Consider the following 23,457-nt stretch of genomic DNA (forward strand, 5'->3'; position numbering starts at 1 on the left):
CCCTTTGATGCACAACATGGGTAAAAAATGACCCGCATTTATTTCCCATGTTATTTATTGCTTGCTGTGTGTTTCTGTGCTCTACCTTTTGATATCAACTTATTTCATGATTGAATATTCTAAGTATTCTTTAAATATCTTGTTTTTGATAAACACAGATCATTATTTTCATTTTGCTTCTCATAATTCATGAAGAAAAAAAGTTTTTGTATTATTACATAGCTAACTACTTGGCGAAGTAGCTTGCTAAGCTAACTACTTGCTAAGCTAACTAATTAGCTAAGTAGTTAGCTTAGCAAGCTACTTAGCTAAATACTTAGCCAAGAAGTTAGCTAAGAAGTTAGCTTAACAAGCTACTTAGCTAAAAAATGGATATGGCTCATTTTTGACCCATGTTGTGTATTAGAAGAGTAGTGACAGATAAAGGGATTCTATTCAAAATTAATAAAGGAAAGCATAAAAATTAGGATGTATGATGATCAAAAACAAACTAATTGAGGAAAACCTGGAATACTGAATGATGAATTATTGCAACGATATCGAACATAAAAACTCTGTCGGGTCACTTTAGACCCATGTTGTGCATCAAAGGGTTAAAGAGTCATTGTAGTGAACACCTTTAGAATCTATGAAGCTATGCTTGCATCTTGCATTGAGTGGTGTATTTGACCAAAAGTTTGAATGGCCAGATGCAGCTTGTCACTTGTGTCCAGTGTCCCGTGAAGCGGAATGAGTCAGAAAGATAAACATGGACAGGTGTATGGACGGAGAGGGGACCTTACCTGGGGGACAGAGACAGCTGTGGGGAGCTTCCCTCACCTCCCGTGTCTTTGGTAGCCGCGCAGCAAGCTTCTGCACCAGACGGAAGAGAAAGAGAAGGTTTGAGTGCATGTTGCAATTAATATGAAATGCCTGTTGACAAAACACTATTCAGTCCTTTGAGCTCTGCATACAGATGTGGATGGAAAGCTCCAGAAATAGAAATGAAGCGGACCTTGACTTCACATAGTTTTGTCAACTGGGTCGACTATATTTACATGGACACAAGATACCGCATTACTGTGAAAAATCAGGGAGTCACGTAACTTGTTTATTTGTGCTGTACTGTGATTCCTCAAAAGCCCTTAAAGGTGCACATGTACATCATTTTATTCTCAATCTTTTGGTTTTACTGTTAACCCTTTATTGGGCGAAGAACTATATTTGGTAACTTCAGTGGATATCTAACTGGGTCCCCATGTTTCTCTGTTTGGTCGTAGAACCACATGGATTTCTTCCAGCTAATCAGCAAAGATCAGGCTACGTCACAGACAGTGACACCATGACATCTGACCACCAGTATGATAATAATATAATAATATTAACTTTATTCACCTTGACCTCCAATGTAAAAATGAAAAATTTTGAAAAAAAAATCTGCAAGAAACAGTCATACAAGTGAGTTATATACGAGTTATTCTTCAGTTACTTGTACCAGGAGAACTTGACTATGACGGTGTATGGGGGTAATATTAGGAGAAAAAAGTTGCGAATTTATTAGATTAAAGTGGCAAATCTACAAGAAAAAAAGTCGCAGATTTAAGAGATTTAAAGTGGCAAATCTATGCGAAAAAAGTCACAGATTTACGAGAAAAAAAGTGAAAAAAAACAAAAACTTTTGTCATCACTTTAAATCTCATAAATCTGCATATTTTTTTCTCGTAGATGCGCCACTTTAATCTCGTAAACTTTTTTCTCAAAATATAACCCCCCTTCCCTTTCCTCTAGGGTTGAAATTTGGAATTTGCAAGTATTTCAATGAGTGCCCTATTAAGGGTTAAATAATCACCGGAGGCATGCAGACATCTCAATAAATACATCTGACACATATTTTCAACTGTGAATAAAGCTCCTGAACTGGAACTGAAAACCAAAAACCAAAAACTACTTTTTAGCACAGGGTCTGCCAACCGTTTAGTATTTCTCCAACTATCAAAGTGTGATAGTTGACCTCATTAGATAAACAAAAGCCTGCATTTGATTTGACCCTGGACAGAATAGAAACCATCTGAATACATTCTCCACAACATAGCAGTCAGTCCCACTGGTGCTAGTTACTAGTGGAGTAATGCCGGCAGGCTGTTTAGAGGCCTGCAACAGGTGCTGAGGATGTTCTGAAGCCACTGCTGCAGTATTCTGGGTACAGCCTGAACCTCAGTGTGCTTAGTGGGAGGGCATGATGGCCACACCTGCTGCCACACAGCTCATCCTTTTCTATACTTCACTCTAAATAAGAAGAAAATTAACTTTTAAGTAGGGCCGGGACTCGATTAAAAAAAATAATCTAATTAATTAGAGGCTTTGTAATTAATTAATCAAAATTAATCGCATTTTAATCGCATGTAAATATTTGACCTGAGAACAGTGAGAAGTAATTTTTTTCACATGGATTTTTAGTATACCATTGAATAATGACTGAATACATAAGCTTAAGCAGCAAAAATATTGTTTATTTTTGTTAAAGTCCAACAGACATTTCAGAAATTCAGGTAGCCTATAGGTAGGTAGACCTTCTGTAAACTCTAATACTTTGGTTTTTTAAGTAAAACACAATCGATGCTAGCTACCACACTAGCTGCTAGCTGCTATATGTTTTGCATTGAGGTGATACTTGAGGCTGGATGTGCTGCGCTGATATGTGAATTCCTTGTTGCATAGCAACACAACCATGCTCTTATCGACGCTTCCATCCGTTGGTTTTTTGTAACAAAATGTCTCATCATCCATGGGGCCAACCAAAGCGTCTCATCAGCTTCTTCCTTCATGTTCACTGTGGTTTGTTGTTGTCTGAACTCATGAACGCTAGTTGGTGCTCCAGTATAATCGGTCCGCCTGAAACTCATCCAGTGAGAAACGTTCCGCGGTGCAAAAATAAGTGCGATTAAAACGTGTCAATTTTTTTAACGCGTTAATTTTTGTGTAATTAATTCATCTTAATTAACGCGTTAAAGTCCTAGCCCTACTTTTAAGTTTACAATCTATAGTTTAGAGAATTAGTTGAAGTCTATACATTGTGTCTTTTTGAGGATAATTCTGCATAAAGGGTGAATAAGCAAATAGCCTTAGACAAATCAAATGTAGATAAAACTACTAGAAAGACATGTATGTCATACAGGCCTTGTGTTAGTATGGGGTTAACTATGAAAGCCACTCCATGACTGCTTGAAAACAAGCAAGGATTCAAAAGTTAAGTGCTCTCGTCATTCAAAAGTCTCATGCGGAATCAATTGCAGGACTGCACTCTCAGGCACACATTTCTCTTAAACCACTTTATATTATTCATAAATACTTCCAGGAATTTATTTGGTTGATACTGGCAGACCCCACTCACAACTGGAGAAGTCTTTAGTAGGACTAATCCATTGAAACGTGCAGCCAGAGCTCTCTATGGTCCAACCCAGAGCAACACATTCTCTAAACTAGATCACTGAGCTGAGAGTGAGAGACTCAGTTCTAACAGAGTGCACCGAGATCCACATCAATGCTGTGTCTTCAATGATACATTATCCTACAGTTTAATGACTAAATGATACTGAAAATGGAATAAAATACTTAGAAGCCAGCATGCCAACTGTAATAAGGTTTTTTTTGCCACATTTTCACTACTTTACTCCACTAATTGTTTTTTGCTTTTCTTTTGCCTATTGCAGGATCATTCCCAGGATTTTAGAAATGCTGATCTTATTTCTCCCCAAGACAATTACATGCCTATATCTGAGAAGACATCAACAATCTGAAGCTGCAAAGCGTTCAGTATTAATTAATCATTCAAATATCAATTCAATATCTGACATTTTCACATTGTTTGCGTGTCGTCATATTGCCCAACGCTATAAATAGCCTATACATGTAGAGCAGCTGGGTGTTCTGTGTGTTTGCGTGTGTGTGTGTGTGTGTGTGTGTGTGTGTGTGTGTGTGTGTAACCTGATGCCAGAGTTTTTTTTTAAACATGGTTTTAACATTCTATTTTGAAAGGATGACAAAGGCTTTTACCATCCTGTGATGTGATGAACACTGCAGCTACACTTCTCAGTCCCACACTTCCCTTTCTAGCTCCACACAGAGCTGAAGTGAACCCAGATAGTCCCAGTTCTGTTAAGTCATTCAATTGTTGCTCCAAACATACTATTGTTCAAAGTGTTGTTGTGTCTTACTCCATTCGTCCAGAAGGGTATTTTTTTATCCTAGGACGTGGTTTTATTTAAAGTTACAATCTTGAAGGATCTTCTATCATCATTCACTTTGGGATTATTTTTTAAAGTTTCATCATCTGTAGTCTCCACTAGGGCTGGGCGATATGGCCCGAAAAGAATATCACGATATTTCAGGCTATTTTTGCGATAACGATTATTCTTCACGATATTACGAAATACTTAAAAAGATATAGAAAATATGTTTTTTTTAGTCTGTATAAATAAATAAAAATCTAAAATGTAGTGTGAAGTGCAAATCTCAACAGTTGCCAAATACAAAAAACGTTTACTCTTGACTCTTGAGTATGAGCAAATCATTTCGGGGGCATATTTTAATGACATTTTGTAAAGGAGAATAAAGGTTCTTGTATGTTTTATTTAAGGCATCTTATTTTGACAGTCTTCTTGTAAGTTCTGTGGTGGATTCTGTTAACAGACCGTGCTCTTACTTTGAAAGCTGCATGTGTTTAGTGACAGAGAGTAGCTTTTTGTGATTAAAACAACTTTAATTGTTTTACGCCACTACATCAAGAAGTAGGAATGTTGCCAATATCATGATATGCATTTTTTTTAAACATAAAAAAAATATACCGATATTATCGTGAACGATACGATATGGCACAACCCTGGTCTCCACTCGTTTCTTTGTTAAATGGCCTCAGTGATGGTTAACTTGACTAAGGTCACATTGACACTGGCCTCCCCTCAAAATGACACTATAGAGCATTTGTACAGGCAGCAAAATATGACTCATATTTAGGCTTTAGACTGTCCTCCGACACCATCTTGCAGACATAGTAGTAGTGATTGACGGTGCAGAGTTTGAATGGCGGATGGCACACTCAGGACGGGTGGTGGATGGTTGGAACAAACAGCAGACTTTCACACAGGAGCACCGGTTTGTGTCCCACGTGAAACCAAAAGTAAACAGCTTTTTACGTAACTTACGGGGGGGGTTTACGTCACCGTCGGAACTGCTTCACTTCGGACATTTCCGTACATTTATTTCCTGTGTAAACTGTCTTTTATAACACCTAATGAGAGAGTGTTCGCCCTAAACCTTGGTCAGTGGATTTGTAGTCTAAATTCACAGAAATTCTCTCTATTATGTCGTTTAGGCTGCAGATCTTGTTGTCACATTAGGATACTTTGTGCTTATTAGATTTGAATGATGTCCTGACTGTAGAGCATTCAAAAGACAATTTGCAATCAAATTACATTCAATTCCACATTCAGTTTCATCATTATTATTATTACTGTTGTGGAAATAGTAAAGTAAATATAAATCTTTATTATTACTGGCAGGTAACCATAGATCCAATTAACTGAAAATGAAATGAGAGTGAGATGATGAAAATGCAAATGGTTAGCGCACATACATTTTTTTGCAAGGTCAAGCCAACACGTTACAATTTATTTAAATCCCAAATATCAAATCCTGTGAAGCAAGTTCTTTAGAAGATAACCATTAGAAGATAACGACCAATGAAAGAAACCCTCAAAGAGATATAATGAGGAATCACGTCAGCTCTCACAGAGATGCTCCGGTGGGGTTTTCACACTGATTTATACAGCAGCAACACTAGAAGCACATGGATATCATCAATCATACCATCCTATAACGTTTAATTCTGTGTCATGAAAAGTCTTCTTTCTTTCTGCACAGCGATGTGATGATTCAGTCTTACTGTGCTGTATATCTCTAACATATCTACAACTTCCAGCATTCCTGTTTAATCTCAAGCTCATCTGTAGTTTATCATTCAGCAAGGCAAGAGAAGAGCAAGAGTGTGTGTGTGTGTGTGTGTGTGTGTGTGTGTGTGTGTGTGTGTTCTTGTACTTCCTACATAGTGAGGACTGGAACACGTTTTTAACCAACAGTGAGGACATTTTTGCAAAGTGAGGACATTTCGGCCGGCATTTTTTTAGATTTCAGACTTTGTTTTAAGGGTAAATGTTACAATCAGGTTTATGTTAGAGTTAGGGTTCGGCATTTAGTGGTGATGGTAAAGGTTAGGTTAAGGGTTAACTTAAGGGGCTAGGGAACAAGGTTATTATAGTTAACGAAAGCAAAACGAAATAACGGAAACAAGAATTGAAAAAACATTTTTGTTAACTAAAATAAAATAAAATAAATAAAATTAAAATTAAAATAAAATTAAAATAAAAATAAAAATGAGAGTTTTAAAATAAATGATAATTAACTGAAACTGTATTGTGTGGTTACACAACTAACTAAAATTATAGTGAAAATGTCCTTCGTTTCGTCGTCTTTGTCAACTTTTTTCATACATAATGAAATAAAGGCAAAATTTACTGTGACCTCTTTTAATCTCCCACGCAGCAAATACCCCATTATAAAAAACTTAAACTAATAAAAACTAAGCTAAAACTAAAGCATTTCAAAAAATAAATACTAAACTAAAACTAGCAAACTCACTCTAAAAACTAATCAAAACTAGCAAACTCACTCTAAAAACTAATTAAAACTAACTGAATTTGAAAACAAAAATTCACAACCAAATTAAAACTAAAACTGATGAAAAATTCAAAACTATTATAACCTTGCAAGGGAATTCACTGTTCACAAAGATAGAGGTACAAGAATGTGTGTGTGTGTGTGTGTGTGTGTGTGTGTGTGTGTGTGTGTGTGTGTGTGTGTGTTTATGTGCAGTCATCACTAACTGTGCTCTGACGAAGTGCAGAGGTGGCTCAGGCACTTCTACTTGAGTGTGCTGTTTGAATTAGGCTGTCTGATTAGCGCATGGGTCATTTAACTTACACACACACACACACACACACACACACACACACGCACACATCATCATGAAGATGTCGACATGTACATGCATGTACTTGTGTTAGTGTTATGTGTATGCATAGACCTTACATTGTATTGGTTGTCAGGACTGTGGGGAGCAGAGTGAGGAAACCGAGGTTGGGGGGGACAATATTTTTCACATTTCTACACTTCACAATGTGGCCTCCAGCTCCTATCAAGCCTCTGCACTCACTATGCACTGGGGCTCCTACCAGGTCTGCAGGGAGCACTTTGTGGTTAATTGTAAATGTTAGAGGGGCCAAGTTTGGGGCAAGATATGGAAAGAAGGAGGGGGGAGTCAGGGCTGTTTTCAGGGGTTTTGTGAAGGCCATTGCAGTTGTTTTGGTGAGTGGTTATGATTGAATACAAAACCCTACAAACTTGAGTTAAGTTGGACACCTGTCGAGAATTTACAGCGACTAGGATCTATGAATATTCATGTAATCTTTTGTCTTCTTTTTTCTCTTCTTTAATCCACACAAAAACAGAAATGTTAACATGGGGACATGATGGAACAATTCCTTGATGAAAACATATTTATCCATATGCCATTACTTCTGTGAGTTGTGTACCAATAGAGGTTGTAAGATATGGTTGGTGGGCAGGCTTTGGTCTCTGTACGGGCACATTGGTACCAATCCTGACAACCTCACTGTGACCACACGACTCCTGCATGGAAGCTCTGCAGCCACTGTACGGGCCATTGGTGAACTACTGTTACTACAGTTACATAATTTTGGTCTTATGAAACTAGATACAGAGTGTTCATTAGAACCAGGCTAGCCACCTACTTCCAGCTGATACTGTATTTAACAGACAGCCATGAGATAAAAAAAAATTCTGGAGCGCACAGTCTTGAACTCCAGCCTTGAGTCTCCAGGTTCCTTTCCGAGAACAACCTGTACAATTTATATCAGTCTGGCTTCAAGCAGGGTCACTCTACTGAGACTGCACTCCTGTCCGTAACAGAATCACTGCGTCTGGCTCCAGCAGCTGGTCAATCATCAGCTCTATTGCTGCTAGACCTCTCTTCGACATTGTTAACCATCAAATCCTCCTCTCTACACTCACAGAACTTGGTATTTCAGGTTCTTCCCGCCGATGGTTCACATCCTACCTTGAAGGGATATCTTTTAATGTATCTTGGAAGGGAGAAGTGTCCAAAACCTTTCCACTGGGGTGCCTCAATTACACCACCTCACTCGGCACAATCATCCGCAATCAGGGCTTCTCATACCATTGTTACACAATACCCAGCTGTTCCTGTCCTTCCCACCAAACGACCCCACAGTCTTGGCCCGCATCTCTGCTTGTCTTGTGGACATCTCCACATGGATGACGAACACCTTCAGCTTAAGCTTTCAAAGACGGAGTTTTTCGTCATCCCACCCAGTCCCACCTTATATCAGCCTATCAATCTTCAGCTTGGATCCATGCAACTTGTGCCCACAAGCTCTGCACGAAACTTGGGTGTCATGATTGATGACCAACTGACCTTCAAGGTTCATGTGTCCTCAATTGCCCGATCTTGTCGATTCTCCCTGTACAACATCAGGAAAATCAGACCCTATCTGACTGAGCAATCTTCACAACTCCTGGTTCAGGCTCTTGTGTTATCCCGTTTAGACTACTGCAACTTGCTACTGACAGGTCTTCCTGCATGTGCCACCAAGCCTCTGCAGATGATCCAGAATGCAGTGGTGCGTCTGGTCTTCATCCAGCCCAGGAGAGCACATGTCACTCTGCTCCTCATCTCTCTGCACTGGCTCCCGGTCACAGCCTTGTCTCTTGCCTACAAAATAGCAACGGGCACAACCCCTTCTTATCTGAACTCTTTGTTCAGGTCCACAAACCCTCCTGTCCACTATGCTCCTCCAGTGAAAGACTTCTGGCTCCTGCACCGCTGAAGGCCTCTACGTCTCAAACCAGACTCTTCTCCTCTGTAGTGCCCCGGTGGGGGAATGAACTTCCAAACTCCATCCGATCTGCTGAGTCCTTCTCAATCTTTAAGAAGAGACTGAAGGCCTACTCTTTACTGAACACCAGAGCCGGCCCGTGGCATAGGCCGTATAGGCAAATGCTATCGGCGCCGTCCATCGGGGGGCGCCACACCAGCGCCACAAATGGGACATAAAAAAAAGTGTAATTTTCACTATTTTTTAAAACTAATTGGTACTATTATTTCTTAATACAAAAAATAATCCCACGTTAATTTAAATGCAAAGCAAAGCCTATTTAATAGAAATAATATAATATGTTTGTAATGTTACAGCATTAGGTCACTTTTCCACCCCTTTATATATTATAGTAAGCCCTAATGTTAAAGTTCACATCATTAATCTTAATTAAGCAATATCACTTGAGAGGGAATGCTGTTTTGAATATCAGCACTGCTGTGACTCGGTCAAAGATAATCATAACATAACATTATCTTATGATGTATTATACGGCTACTTTGCATTCTGCTATTCAGCATTTCACTGTGATGATGACAATAAATAAAATCTAATCTAGTTTGCATATCAGTCAACATCATACAAATATCTCTATGGTTTTTATTTTATATTATATTATTTCATTTTATTCCTGGAATCATATGTTTTTATTATTAGACTATGATACTCAATGGTGTCACATACTCCTCTCTTCAGATGCGCTGTTGAAGTTTCTAAATCCCCCCTAGGCCATCTACCACATCTACCGCTGTTGCCTCCACCTCAGCAGTAAGATCCCTTTTTTTGTAATATAGTTGTTAGTCATTACTGGTTTCTTTAATATCTTGTTTTGTGCAGTGCCTTATTTATATTGTAATTTTAAATTGTTTTTTAAATTTTGTTTTTAGTTAGAGCTTATACTTTATGTAGGCTATTTATGAATGTACTGTATGTAAAAATGATTGCATTTCATACATTCATTTTAATTTTTTTGTATTCTTTTATTTATTTATATTTTTTATCTTGTTAACTACACTGATTGTGAATTTGCTTTCTTTAAGTAAAAAAAAGGTCAAAGACAAAGCTATTCTGTGTCTTCTGAGTATATACACTACACTGGCGATGCAAGGGGGGTCATATCGGTCAGGGCCGGGCCTGCTGAACACCTTCATATTTAATCTACAAAGATGACAACGATAAGTACTGCACTGAAGACTCTTGCGGCCTAAAAGCGCTTGTGTCCTAATGGACTCAACCTTAACCCACGGCACTCACTCTGCTATGTTTCTTGACTACATCCTTGCTTGACTTGTATTAACTGTCATTTGTATGTTACTTTGGATAAAAGCTTCTGCTAAATGACTGCTGAATGAGATTGTAGATTGTAAAGATCAACAAGATCTCTAACCTTAAAGACAAAATAGAATGTTTGTCAGTACCATCAATAACGACTCCTATGCAGCATTTGGCAAAATCACCCATATGAGTGTTCGCAGCTCCCGGTACAGAGCGGAGCATTGTAAAAATAGCACGAAGGTCCTTATACATACACATACGGTTTGTAGGTGTAAAAAAGGCTACGGTTTCTGTGAATTTACAAAACTACTCACCTAGGTTTAGGGTAAAAATCTTCCTGTTAAGGCATTTAAAATACACTTTAAACAGTAAAAACATGAAGGTAAATGCTGGAAGTGAAGTAGTTATGAGGGTAACAAAACAGGGTCTTGGAGACACCCACTGCAGCATGAACCAAGCCGTTTTAATGACTTTGTCTGGTATTGAATTGCTGAAAACAGGTGTTTAAGTGTCATAACCATGTAAGATGAAATCATTGACTTTACAGTTGGGTAGTGGAGATCAAAATGAATGCAGAGTGCAAAGATTAGTGTGCTCCGAGCGAGAGCGGCAGAAATAAGGCAGTAGGAATTAAGGAAGTGGGCAATGACAGTAAAAATGGTAGGTCAATTTAGTTTGCATGTTGTTTTTGCTGTGATCCCAAATTTACTGGGATAATAATAAGGACTGTGTGCTGCTGGAACAGGGCATACTTTCCACAACAGAGGAAAGTGGTCATCAGTGGAGGAGACAGGGAGGTGGATTCTGGAGAGTGTTGGGTAAAAGTACCACAGACGTCTCTCTCTCTTTGCGAAGGGACACATCTGTGCTTGTTTCCCATTAATAATCACTATTTATACACGCAGGGCTAAACAAAGAGGCAGGCTGCATCGCCCCAGGCCAGTTTCGAGAGATTCTCCTCACAGGGCCCCATGGAGGAGCTCCAGAGCCCAGCACTCACAGGACTGGATCATCAGCACTTCTGACTGGACACAATTCTATCCTTTTTTTCAATGTTGAGTGTCTGTGTGATAAGAATGGAGCCAGAGAAGAAAAACACACCTACAAAAACCTCCAAAGCTTTCTGATAGATCAAAACCAAATCCTGTACTCCAGTTCAGAGCCATTGTACAAGAAGTGCTGGGGAGGTGGATAAACTGGTCAAGAAATGTTTATCTAAATTTCTGTTGGTTGTGGAGACTTAATATTTCTTCAGTCACAGCTATAGACCTAAACACATCCTGACTGAAGCTGTGAGATTGGTATTGATATCCTCATCTTACAAGACTTCTCTCTTCTTTTCTAAAAAAACAACTGTGTCAGCAGTACATCATCAGACAGCTCATCAAATAATCATTTTGTATCGTCTTCAAAATTATCTTTTTTCTTGATATTTGCTCTGATGAAATTGCAACGTATTTAAACATAAGGAGGGTGCAATACCAACACCATCCTTGAGTGGGCGAGGCAAACGGGACGGGAAAACATGACTTCAATCAGTGTGGAAGAGCTTGTTAGCGTAGCTGTGGAAGTGGTCAATGAAAGGGCAGCACAGAGGGCCAGTTTAGGAGCAACAGATGTTTGAGGCTTCTCAGACATCATCTCAGTGAAGATGCACACATGATGCTGCCAATGGTCTAACTCAGAGTTGTGCAGAAACAGCCTTGGACTAAAGACATTGTGGTATCACTTTCTGATAAGACTCCCATATAAACGCTATAAGGCTAACTGCCTGGTGGCTTTATTAATGATGCTTACAAGTCATTCATGCGTTTTGGGTTGCCAGGTTGTTTAGCCTTACTTTAAAACGTTCTAACAATCTATTAATGCTAATGCTAAAAGAATTTACTAAAATCACATTGAGAATTGCCAAAAGTTACATGAACGAGTTACTTAATTGAACGACAAAAAGCTTTTCATACAATAGTTCATCATCAGTACATTACCTCTACAAGCTTAAGAAACAAGTAATCCAATTCTAATCAAAATTAATTTCAATTCTTATTTCATCAAGGCTCAATTGTTTAGAAAAATAAATGGCCTTAATGTATGGGTTAGCATTGTTCATTGTCCATTTTATTCTTTCCATCACCAGATAAAAGTGATGTTGCACCATACAGCAAAAAAACATGATATTCAGTTTTATTAAATTGGTAACGCTTTATATTAAGGTCCTTATAATAACCATTAATTAACAAGTAATAAGGCCCTTGTAAGTCCTTACAAGATGCTTATTAACATTGTTGTGTGTGTATATAAGCTTATATAAGTGTTAATAATGGCATTTTAATACAGCTAATAGCAGGCTATAAAAGATTTATAAGCACGAATAAAAAACTTGTTAACAGTTTACAAATGCTTAAGAACATTAATAAAAGCCTCATGAGTATGAGGCCACGTGAAGTTCAATCATAAAAGACAACCATTCTTTTATTTTTAAAAGTAAGAAAAAAAATTCTTCATTAGCACTATATGTCCTAATGTTGTTTCTAAAAGGTTTTAGTTTAGAAGTAAAGCACTCACCTCCTCGAGGATCTGCTCCAGTCGGCCCAGGATAACGGGCTCCACCTGTTCCACAGACAACATCCACGCGGAGAGCTGCGCGTCCCGCTGCTCCAGACTTAATACCCTGGACTGCAGCTCCGAGGTCCGCACAAAAACCACAATGCCAACTCCAAGGCACAGAACAGATACTGCAATGCAAATCAATAGGCCTGGCAAATCTCTCCAGTTTCTCCACTGCTGCTTGCCACAAGTCCTCCTCTCCTCACCCGGCTTACCAGCGACTCCCCACTTCTGATCCTCATCCATTTTACACTTCTAACTCTGGTTTTATCCAAACGGAAATCCCAATGTTGGTCAGGTGAAGCGCAGCAGAAGAGCAATCCTGACCACTTTTAAGAGGCTGCCTCTTTCTGTTGGGGAAAAAGTTTTGCAGATGTCTTTTTTCTTCTTGTCATCAGTCAGTCACTGATGTTCCTGATTCACAGGGACAGACTCTTATTCCTCTGCGTTCCGCTCCGTTTGTCCCATTCGCTACGTCTTCTCTGAGAGATCCCACTATGTGCCGCAGCTCAGCCGTCAGTGCGCGTCTCTGAAACCTGAGCCAGCCTCTCTCTCCTCTCTGCTCTGCACAGCGCTGGATGCCGCGGGCTCTTTGCTCCACCTCTGAGAGGCTTTGGGTTAAATGCCTGGGCGGGATTCGTGGCCGTGTTGCTGCCCCCTTTGATCCGCGCACTTGGTGAGGGATATTTTTAGGGCGCGCAAGGCGAGGACGCACAGTCACAGAGCCAGAACAGTGACGGCCTGCTGACATTACTGCTCTGCTCCGGACCAAAACAATTCAGTACTCCGCTGTCTTGGTCCGGATCTGGCTCAGTTTGCAAGGGGACCTGCGAGATCATGTTGTGCGCACTGTGCGTAAAGAGTGGAATACCAACCACATGTCAACCAGTCTACGTGCTGGGTATTGTGCTTGTCTAGATTTAACACCACCTAAATAGTGTGTATTGTTTCTTTAATTTATTGTCTGACTGCTTGAGGGATTATATTGATGATAATATAGGCAGGTACAGTCTATACACGGACGGATTTACCTGTTCAAAAATACATCTTGTAAGTGGTGGAAAGTAAATATTTTCCAGAGCAACTGAGCTGCATTAGATGGCTGTAGTTACAAGTTACTTTCAACATTAAGATTTCAGTATGATTTCTCTCCACCCTAAATCAGCATTCTATCAATTTAATATTGCAATTCCATAAAGTTGGGGGCATATTAAAATGAAGAATGACAAAAGTCGAAGAAACAGAGGTAGGAATATCATGACTACAAAACATTGCATTTCCAATAATGCAAATCCCCTACACCATCCCTGCCAGGTAAACACCCTCACCTGTTTATTTTAACACCTCCTTTGCAGGCTTTTTGTTATAAATATGTACTTTCCAAGCTGAGACAACCCTGATGACTGTGTCCATCACGGGGCAGCTGGGGCTCAGGAAGTACAGTGGTCTTCAACCGTATTGTGCGTTCCAACAAGATCTCCAACCTAAATGACAGAATAGACCATGTGGCAGTACCATCTATAACAGGGGTGGGCAATTAATTTTCCCAAGGGGCCCGGACCAAGACTCAGAACTAAATTCTGCTTAATATTAATTTAATCGCTTTATAAAATACAGTAAATTATCTGGTTTTGAGCTGCTACTGATAGGAATACATGTTATGATAAGACTGTTAATGTGGAGTAATTCAAATATAGCAGTAAAAAGTAGTTAATACTCCAATCACGATATCACTTTTCCATTTATAACTGTAAATGACCTTTAGCAATGCTCCTATTGGTATATTTGTATTATAGAGCTTGTTTTCTCATGTTTGTAAATTTTCTAGGTGTTTTACAATGTTGTGATGCTTTTATTTTGAAAAGGCGCCATTCAGTGTGAAACGGGTGCTTTTATTTTTGAAAGGTCTGATCTATAACGACACATATGATCGTTTGTCAAAAGCATCTTGCGGTACAGCGGAGCGTTCAAAAAATAGGTAACATGTTATTATACATACAAATAGGGTTCACGGTTGTAAAACAGGCTGCAGTTTCAGTGGATTTAGGCTTCAAGACCACTGAGCAAGGTTAAGAGCAAAACACTTCCTGGTTAGGCGTTATGAAAGACAGTTTAAACAGGAAATAAATTAACGTGAATGCCGTAAGTGAAAGAGTTACAAGGGTGACGCGAGACATGGAAGTTACGTAAAGAACAGAAAGTTATTTAAAACGTACAGTGTCATTTGGATAGTTTTGTAGCTTAATTTAGTGCATTTGCAAATGGATTTGAAACACATTTTAAATAGATCATAAAGACAGTATTTTCTGCCAGAGAAAAGTTTGCAGTGCTGCCGCACATTTTCAGGCAGCTCAAGAGCTTGTGTGGTGCTCCAGACATTCTCATACAAAGTTCACTTTTCATACATGTGGTGTGTGTGACAAACAGCTTAAGCAGTGATTTTGTGCGTATGCAGCATTAGCCCCTTTCAGACGCCATTTCAAGCCACGATATTTACGCCTGTAACATTTCACCTTCAGTCTGAACGCACCAGAGGTGTGATGGGGGACCAAGAAATCCCGGCTCCTTAATGCCTCCTGAGGTAGTAATAGAGGAGTAAAATTGGAAATTGGAAATATACAAAAAATATGTAGTGTTTAAAGCGGACCAGTACTCACTGGTACAGAGTGCTGGCATATTTTACTCTTTGTGCTACCATGACTTTTTCTTGCTCACTAGCACTTCTCCCAGGTTGCCCACTTACTCTATATCAGGCTCTCTGGGTGATTTATAATGGCTCTAAATAAACTGCGGAGCTGTCTGCTCCACTGAACTCAACTGTCGTCTGCCCTCTCTCCACTTTGAGGATGAGCAGCTGGAGCAGTGACTGGATGTCAATCACTTGCAAAAGTCATGAAAATCAAATGAACAATATGCAGCCCTTTCTCACGCAGAGTTTTGGGCAACTGATTGCAGTCAGTGTGAATGGTGGGCGCTGACAGACTTGGTGGTGAATGGTGTATTCATTATATATATATATATACAAACCATCATTTTTGCATTTATTTTTTGTAAAAAATACTTTTTCTCACTGTTAAATGTACTAAATACCATATCTCTAACAACAATATACTATAATATTTAATGGAAAAATCTTTAATTTATGCAGCATTTATAGAGTATTTTTTTGTCAATTATAAGATAAGATAAGATAAGATAACGTTTCTTTTGATGGAAAAACTTTTTATTTTTTACGGTAAAATATGGAATAAAATGGTTATCTTAAAGGGGAAATCAACAGTGCTAATATCTTTTTACCGTAATATTAGAAGACGTTGCACCGCTTTATTACGGTGAAGTTCTAGCCAGTTGTTTAACGTAAAAACAACAGGGTTTTTTTTACAGTGTATCATGCAGCATGCAGTGGAAATATAACATGAGTGCAGCTTCTGGAAGGAGCTTCTTAGTTCCTACCACAGTCTACATTCTGGAGGTGAATTCCTTCTCTTCCTGGTTGCTGGCCCTCAGAGGGTACGGGCCGGTCAGGAGGAGAGGACAAACTGATTTGTTTGCTGCTGTTGTTACACACACTCTTAAATAGGTTTCAGTCAGCACGACTAGCCTTTGATTTCCTTGTCCTCCAGACAATTAAAAACACAGGCTCAACAAACAGTGTCCCAGAGTGCAGATCTGGCTGAGCTGGATGTGTCTATGTCTGTTGGTGCAGTCAGTGTCATCTGCTTTAGTAGTAATCTAATGCAGTTTGATATATTGGTTATTTGTTGTAGGATACACTTACCCTCTGGAGTCTCCAAAAGCTCCAAATCATGACTTCTTCACACATCCAGACTAGAAAACAAAGCAGCGTGGAGCCCTACTGTGAATTTACCTCTAAAGGTCTGGCTGTAAACTCCATGAGGCCAGTTTCAGTTTGATGATGATTTTATGTTCGACTAAAGGACTAAAAATGACACAAAATGACCAAAAAAAGACACAAAATGACTAAAAAAAAGACACAAAATGGCCAAAAAAGACACAAAATGACTAAAAAAGACACAAAAAGACACCAAAATGACAAGAAAGACACAAAATAACTAAAAAAAGACACAAAATTACAAAAAAAGACACAAAATTACAAAAAAAAGACACCAAAATGACTAAAAAAGACACAGAATGACTAAAAAAAGGCACAAAATGACTAAAAAAACACAAAAACACCAAAAAATACACAAAATGACAAAAAAATGACCTATAAAGACACAAAATGACTAAAATAAGACACAAAATGACTCAAAAAAAGACCACAAAAGACACAAAATGACTTAACTTGTTATCAGTGTGATGTTGTTAAGTCAGTGGGGGAATAAACCCTGGAGTCACTAAAAGCTCCAAATCCAGACTTGTTGATGCCATCCAGACTAGAAAACAAAGCAGCGTGGAGCCCTACTGTAAATTTACCTCTAAAGTTCTGGCTGTAAACTCCATGAGGCCAGTTTCAGTTTGATGATGATATACCAAGTAAAACTGGAGACAAGCTCAAATATATTTAGTATAAAATGATAGAACTGGATGTAACCCTCTTATATGTTATATTTACAACCTTTGTTCACATTTGCAACATTTAAAATTCTTTATTGAGCACGATAGTGTTTTGAAAGTAAAAAAAAAGATTCAAAATCACATTTTATGTTGGACTAAAGGACTAAAAAAGACACAAAATGACCAAAAAAGACACAATAAATGACACAGAATGACCAAAAAAGACACAAAAAACCCCAACAAAAAAACACAACAAATGACACAAAATGACTTACAAAGACACAAAATGACAAAAAAATACACAAAATTACCAAAATCATTGCGCGAAACACACAAGACCCAAATAAAATGGAGAACTAGAATAAAAACCAGAGTTGGATGACAGGATCACACACAATCACAAGATCACATTTATGTTGTTTTTTCTTTGTTTCTTTTTGGTTCTAAATGTTGATCCAGTAAATCAGAATAAAAAAATCAATTATTATCAGGTCACATAGGGGAGGTTGTGCTGAAAATAATACCAAAAGGCACTTAAACATTTGTTAAGTGGTGTATACAGGCAGGATGAAAAGGATTCAAAAATGGACAAAATAGCCCAAAACTCTTTTAACACTGGCTGTCTTAGGGAAACCTTAAAAAAGCTTAAGGTTTTTGAGTTTATGTATTTTTTAAAATAATTTCTACAATAATTTGAATATTAAATGTTGATAGAATGGCAATCTTAGTTGCCAATAAAAACATATTGTTATATGGACCAGTAATAAACCGTTAACCTCAGCAGTAGCATTGCTGTTGCAAATCAACACAGAGAATCAGTATCATTTTGCTCATTGAAAACAGTGTCCATTGCTGAATTAACAGCTCAATACTTTGAGCAGGTTTATGATCCACGGTGCCTTTTACACATATGTGATGCCTGTCCATTGACCATTAAAAAGCTAAATTTACATTTACAGCCTTTTTTTTAATGTGGTGGCTTCTTCAAGTCACTATGTTTATTAATCTCTGAAATTGAGCTGCACTACTCTTAATAAATACAGCTTACAGTTATGCTGCATAAATGATTAAATGGCCAGTCATATCAAGACGGTCAACCTCATGCATTGGTTCTCTAACTGCATTTATTAAAAAAAAGCACATGGGCGGTTTTCTTCATGGTCTCAGGCCACCACAGAAGTTCTTTTTAAAAGGCTAATAAAGAATTTCCTGTCTTGTGTCTTTGCACTGTAATTGTAGTCAAAGGAAGAGATGTCCCTGACTGTCAGCCACATCTTAGGAAGCCATGCAGAGGTTTGCTGGGCCCGAATCACTACGTAATGACTCCATGTGCTGTGCCTCCTTGTAATTATAATGTGGCTCTGTGTGGCCAGCTGGCTTTGTGATTCTCTGAGCTGAAAAACACACTTTGAAAATGGTCCTCAAAATGAAAGGTAGATTTATTGCAATCATAGGAATTCTTCAAATTAAAAGTTACTAGAGAATGGGTTTACCACTTGTTTTCATGCAAATCAGTACAGTTAGAAGCTTCAGTCCCACTGCGTTCATTTGATCTTCATTAACCTAATTCATCTGTTTTCCTAAATCAATTATTTTACACTGCAGGGAACATCAAGATAACTGGTTTTAGTTTGGTGTTTTTAAGAGCCGCCTTTATCTGTTTTTGGAAATGAAATCAACTTAATGCAGCCAATATGCCCTACGTCAGATTGAGGTCAATAGGTTGTGTGTGTGTGTGTGTGTGTGTGTGTGTGTGTTTGTTCTTGTACTTCCTACATAGTGAGTACCAGAACACGTTTTTAACCAACAGAGTGAGGACATTTTTGCAAAGTGAGGACATTTCGGCCGGTCCTCAATTCTTTAAAGGCTTTTTGGAGATTTCAGACTTTGTTTTAAGGGTTAAAGGTTACATCAGGTTTATGTTAGGGTTGGGCATTTAGTTGTGATGGTGACGGTTAGGTTAAGGGTTAACTCAAGGGGCTAGGGAACAAGGTTCTTATAGTTAACGAAAACAAAACGAAATAATGAAAACTAGAAAATTTCCTCTGGGGAAATTCTGAAAGGGCCACAGGGGCCGCAGGTGTGTGTACACTATGATGAGATTCTTCAGAGATTCCAAACAATTAATACTAGTAATGTTATAATACTATATAATATACAAGGAGCACCTACAACAAGAATTCCTTTTCAAGTATTTATTTATACAGCAACCTATGCCCTTTAACCTCAAAATGTGTGTGTGTGTGTGTGTGTGTGGGTGTGTGTGTTAAGAAGAAATTACAACAAAGGGAAAAAAATACTTCTTCATCTTGATATATTCTTTAATAGTTAGATTAGATTGTATGAGTGGAAATCAGAGTGCTGAGCTCATTTGTAGCTCCTCTGGCAGATGAATCTGGTCACCTTCCCATTCACACTGATTTCCACCGGCTGTCTAGCTATACACAGAATAAAGAAAAAAATCTACACTGCAAAAAAAACATGAAGCTTACCAAGTATTTTCTTCTTCGATCTAGTAATAGTGTCTTAATTACATTTTTATGTAGTATAATAGTATAATTTACCTACTGACCATAGCTTCGTGTGCTTATTTTAAAAACGTGTCTTTTTGTAACTACAATGAGTGAATAACCTCTTCACAGGGATTTCAGTCTTGTGTAAAAACTTCTTTTTAGGATTGACATTGTGAGCTTTTTCATGTTTTTCAATCTATTCAACTGTTGAATTTAATTAGTTTTTACCGAAAATATTGGCTCCAGTTTAGAGTTTTAGTTGCATGTAGTTTAAATTATATTTCAAAAGCATTTTCTACCACCAGTATCTACCCACAGATACTGAAATGAGGAAAAAAAACATGCTAGTTTCAAGTATTGCTGGCTTATTTTAATGTTACTACTTTTCAAGCCACAATTGCTCGAAATAAGTATTTTTGGATTTATTTTAAGACATCATTGGTTTTTCCAGTGCCGAGATATTTTTTTACTTACTTAAAGAATTCTTACAAATAAACATTGACTTACTGCGCTGGCAGATGAGTTTACTTGTTTCAAGCATGTATTTGCTTAATTCTAGTTATTTAATTCTCATTTTTGTCAGTTAGTTTTTGCAGTGTGGTCAAAAAAGTTGGTCTTTTTTTTCTAAATTTTATTAATTTTATGAAAGTAATGAATGAAGCAATACTAACTGCAGTTATAGAAAATGCAACCACAACATACAATTCACTTGTTGCCTCATGGGGTTGAATTAGGTTACATAGGCTCTTTAATGACATTTTGCTTGAAGAACACATCACATTTCTAAAGCAGCTTGGAGGATGTTTCGTTATGAAATCATCTCATCTTATTCCAAACTTGCCAATTCTTTTGTATCCAAGAATTTTGGGAAGGTGGAGATGATAAACACTTGGCTCATTAACAAGCTTGTGATGGTGCTGAAAGGTTTCTCTCTTCTGGAAAATCAGGGAACTGTCCATCACCTCTTGAGCCACAATGAAACCAGCTTTCTTCTGGTAGCATCTGTTACTCCTTTACAACGTCTTCACCACCAGACTTGCCTTTTAGGCAACATGGTCTCACAGGAATCTGTGAAATAGCCACAGATTTGCTTAACTCAAAATCCGTGGAATAGCCACGGAATCACTCAAATTTCCGTGAAACTGACACAGATTTCGCTATAATGCAAGTTATTGCAGTATATTTTTGCTACAAACACGGTGCCAGTGTATTTTACAGTGGAGTAATGTATTTAAAAAAAATAAAATGATAAGCGGTTAATGGTAATGAATGAATGAATGAATGAATAAAAAATACTGTTTTGGCTGATATATACATTTACGGTGTTTCTATGGTATTAGAACACTGTCATAAATCACGCACTCGTGATGAGACAAACATCCGCGCGCGCATATTGTTTTTTCGCGCACGCCCAGAGTCTGGACGAAAGTTTCTCAGACTCTGGGCTCGCACGAGCAGAGGAGAGCGGACGTGCGCGCATGCAAATCGTGTTTTTCTCCTTGCAGGCTACAATATTGCTCTAGGGAGCAGAGATGCAGGATACAAAATAGCTCGCGAGTGATTTGAAAGCGCTCGAAAAAACAATATGCGCGCGGGTCTCATTACGAGTGCGCGATTTATGTCAGTGTCTAATCCCATATGTTTCATTGTTACTGAAACTGAATTAACCCATTTATCATTTTACGGTCTTTTACTGTCATGGTTTAGCAGTTTATCACCGTAAAATCTACAGACATTTTTTACAGTGTGGGACAGAACACACAAAGTATATGTAGACAGAGAACACGACACAGGGGAGACAAATGAAGGCGGGCCATGTCAGAGAGGCCTTGAGTCCTTCTTCAGTAGCACTAGCCACACTGCGAAAAAAACAAGTGTCTAGAACAAGATAAAACATTAAATCGACAAGATTAAGATAATTAACCCTTTATTGGGAGAAGAACTATATTTGGTAACTTCAGTGGATATCTAAATGAGGTCTCCATGTCTCTCTGTTTGGTCGTAGAACCACATGGATTTCTTCCAGCTAATCAGCAAAGATCAGGCTACGTCACAGACAGTGACACCATGACATCTGACCAATCAGTATGATAATAATATAATAATATTAACTTCATTGGCCTTGACCTCCAATGTAAAAATGAAAAAATTTGAAAAAAAAATCTACAAGAAACAGTCATACAGAGTTATTCTTCAGTGACTTGTAATAATAATTAATATTTAGAGAAAAAAGTTGCAAATTTACTAGATTAAAGTGGCAAATCTACAAGAAAAAAAGTTGCAGATTTAAGAGATTTAAAGTGGCAAATCTGCCTGAAAAAAGTCAGATTTACGAGAAAAACGTGGGGGGAAAAGCAACTTTTTTTCTCCCAGATTCACCACTTTAAATCTGCACATTTTTTTCTCGTAGATTTGGCACTTTAATCTCATAAACTTTTTTCTCAAAATATTACCCCCCTCCCCTAGGTCCGTAGTTTTTTTTACACATTCCACAGTCAGACACACTCTGGCTGTATGTAATATTCTCCAATATTCTCTCGGAAATTTGCAAGTATTTTAATGAGTGCCCCATTAAGGGTTAAATCTAGAAATAAGCATGTTGTACGATTAAAATAATAAATAAACTCTTTAAACAAGATAAATTATCTAACACTTCTAAATCTAAAGTGTTTTGTTTTTTTATCTTGTTAAGAACCAAACAATTGTCAGTGCACTCTGCTCGGGCCAGTTCATCGCTGCTGGCAGCTTTAATTTATCTTGTTTTAAGAGTTAAATTCTTATTTTAAGTCTTTCAACATGCTTATTTCTAGATTTAATAATCTTAATTTAAGATATCTTGTCAAGGTAAATTATCTGTCCATGCAGCAACATTTTCTGTTTCAAAATGTTGATCCAGTAAGTGAAAATGATAAAATAATAATCAAGTGAGGTTGTGCTAAAAAAGATGATACCAGCATGGCATGGTAATCATTATTTAAGTTGCATATACAGGCAGAATGAAAAAGGTCCCAAACTCCAAAGGGTTGAGTCACACTGGATTGGGGCAATTGTGGTACTTAAGTGTGGTTATACTTTTCAAAACTCCACATAAACAACACTCGCTGCAGTATAATATAAGACAATATAACGGCAGGCTGAAAGCATGTACACTTCCTCTGAGAAGGCAGCACTGAGTGAGTGAGTTGGATAATTGCAGACAGACAAATCCCACATCCTGAATCCTAAGATAAACAAATGCTCACACACACACACACACACACACACACACACACACACACGTCTCTATTGTTGTTGGACTGCCTCTAACTGATGGTCCTTTACTTGTTTTCCATATTATCTAAGCCAGGTCACCAGGTCAATGAATAGGTAGAAAAGATGGTGTACTTTCAAAAAGCACTGTGCACTGCACTTTGAACTTTAGGCACCACTGAAAAAGTTGAAAATATTGCAGATTGTTTGAGGTTAAGCTTGGAGAAAATATTTGCCCGCTGTTGTGATATCAAATGATGTTTAATTTTTCTGTTTTTAATAAAATAATG

The 23,457-nt window shown here is 38.0% G+C and overlaps 1 protein-coding gene across 1 annotated transcript; it reads right to left on the bottom strand.

Moving 5' to 3' along the window:
* Window positions 1-699: 699 nt before the first annotated feature.
* LOC131993941 (collagen alpha-1(XXIII) chain-like) lies at window positions 700-13,461 on the bottom strand. Its single transcript, XM_059360020.1, has 2 exons — window positions 12,846-13,461; window positions 700-852 (listed from the first exon to the last, which is right to left on the bottom strand). The coding sequence occupies exons 1-2, from the start codon at window positions 13,131-13,133 to the stop codon at window positions 700-702; spliced, it is 441 nt and encodes a 146-aa protein (XP_059216003.1). The 5' UTR covers window positions 13,134-13,461.
* Window positions 13,462-23,457: the final 9,996 nt, after the last annotated feature.

This window comes from Centropristis striata, chromosome 20, assembly GCF_030273125.1.
Source record: "Centropristis striata isolate RG_2023a ecotype Rhode Island chromosome 20, C.striata_1.0, whole genome shotgun sequence".
NCBI lineage: Eukaryota > Metazoa > Chordata > Actinopteri > Perciformes > Serranidae > Centropristis > Centropristis striata.

What these genes read in the sequence shown, in the direction of transcription:
- LOC131993941 (XM_059360020.1), bottom strand. Translation starts at nt 13,133, where the DNA reads ATGGATGAGGATCAGAAGTGGGGAGTCGCTGGTAAGCCGGGTGAGGAG. An exon ending in TGGAGCAGATCCTCGAGGAG is followed by an intron (nt 853 to 12,845) that starts GTGAGTGCTTTA and finishes CGTCTGGTGCAG; the next exon opens with AAGCTTGCTGCGCGGCTACC.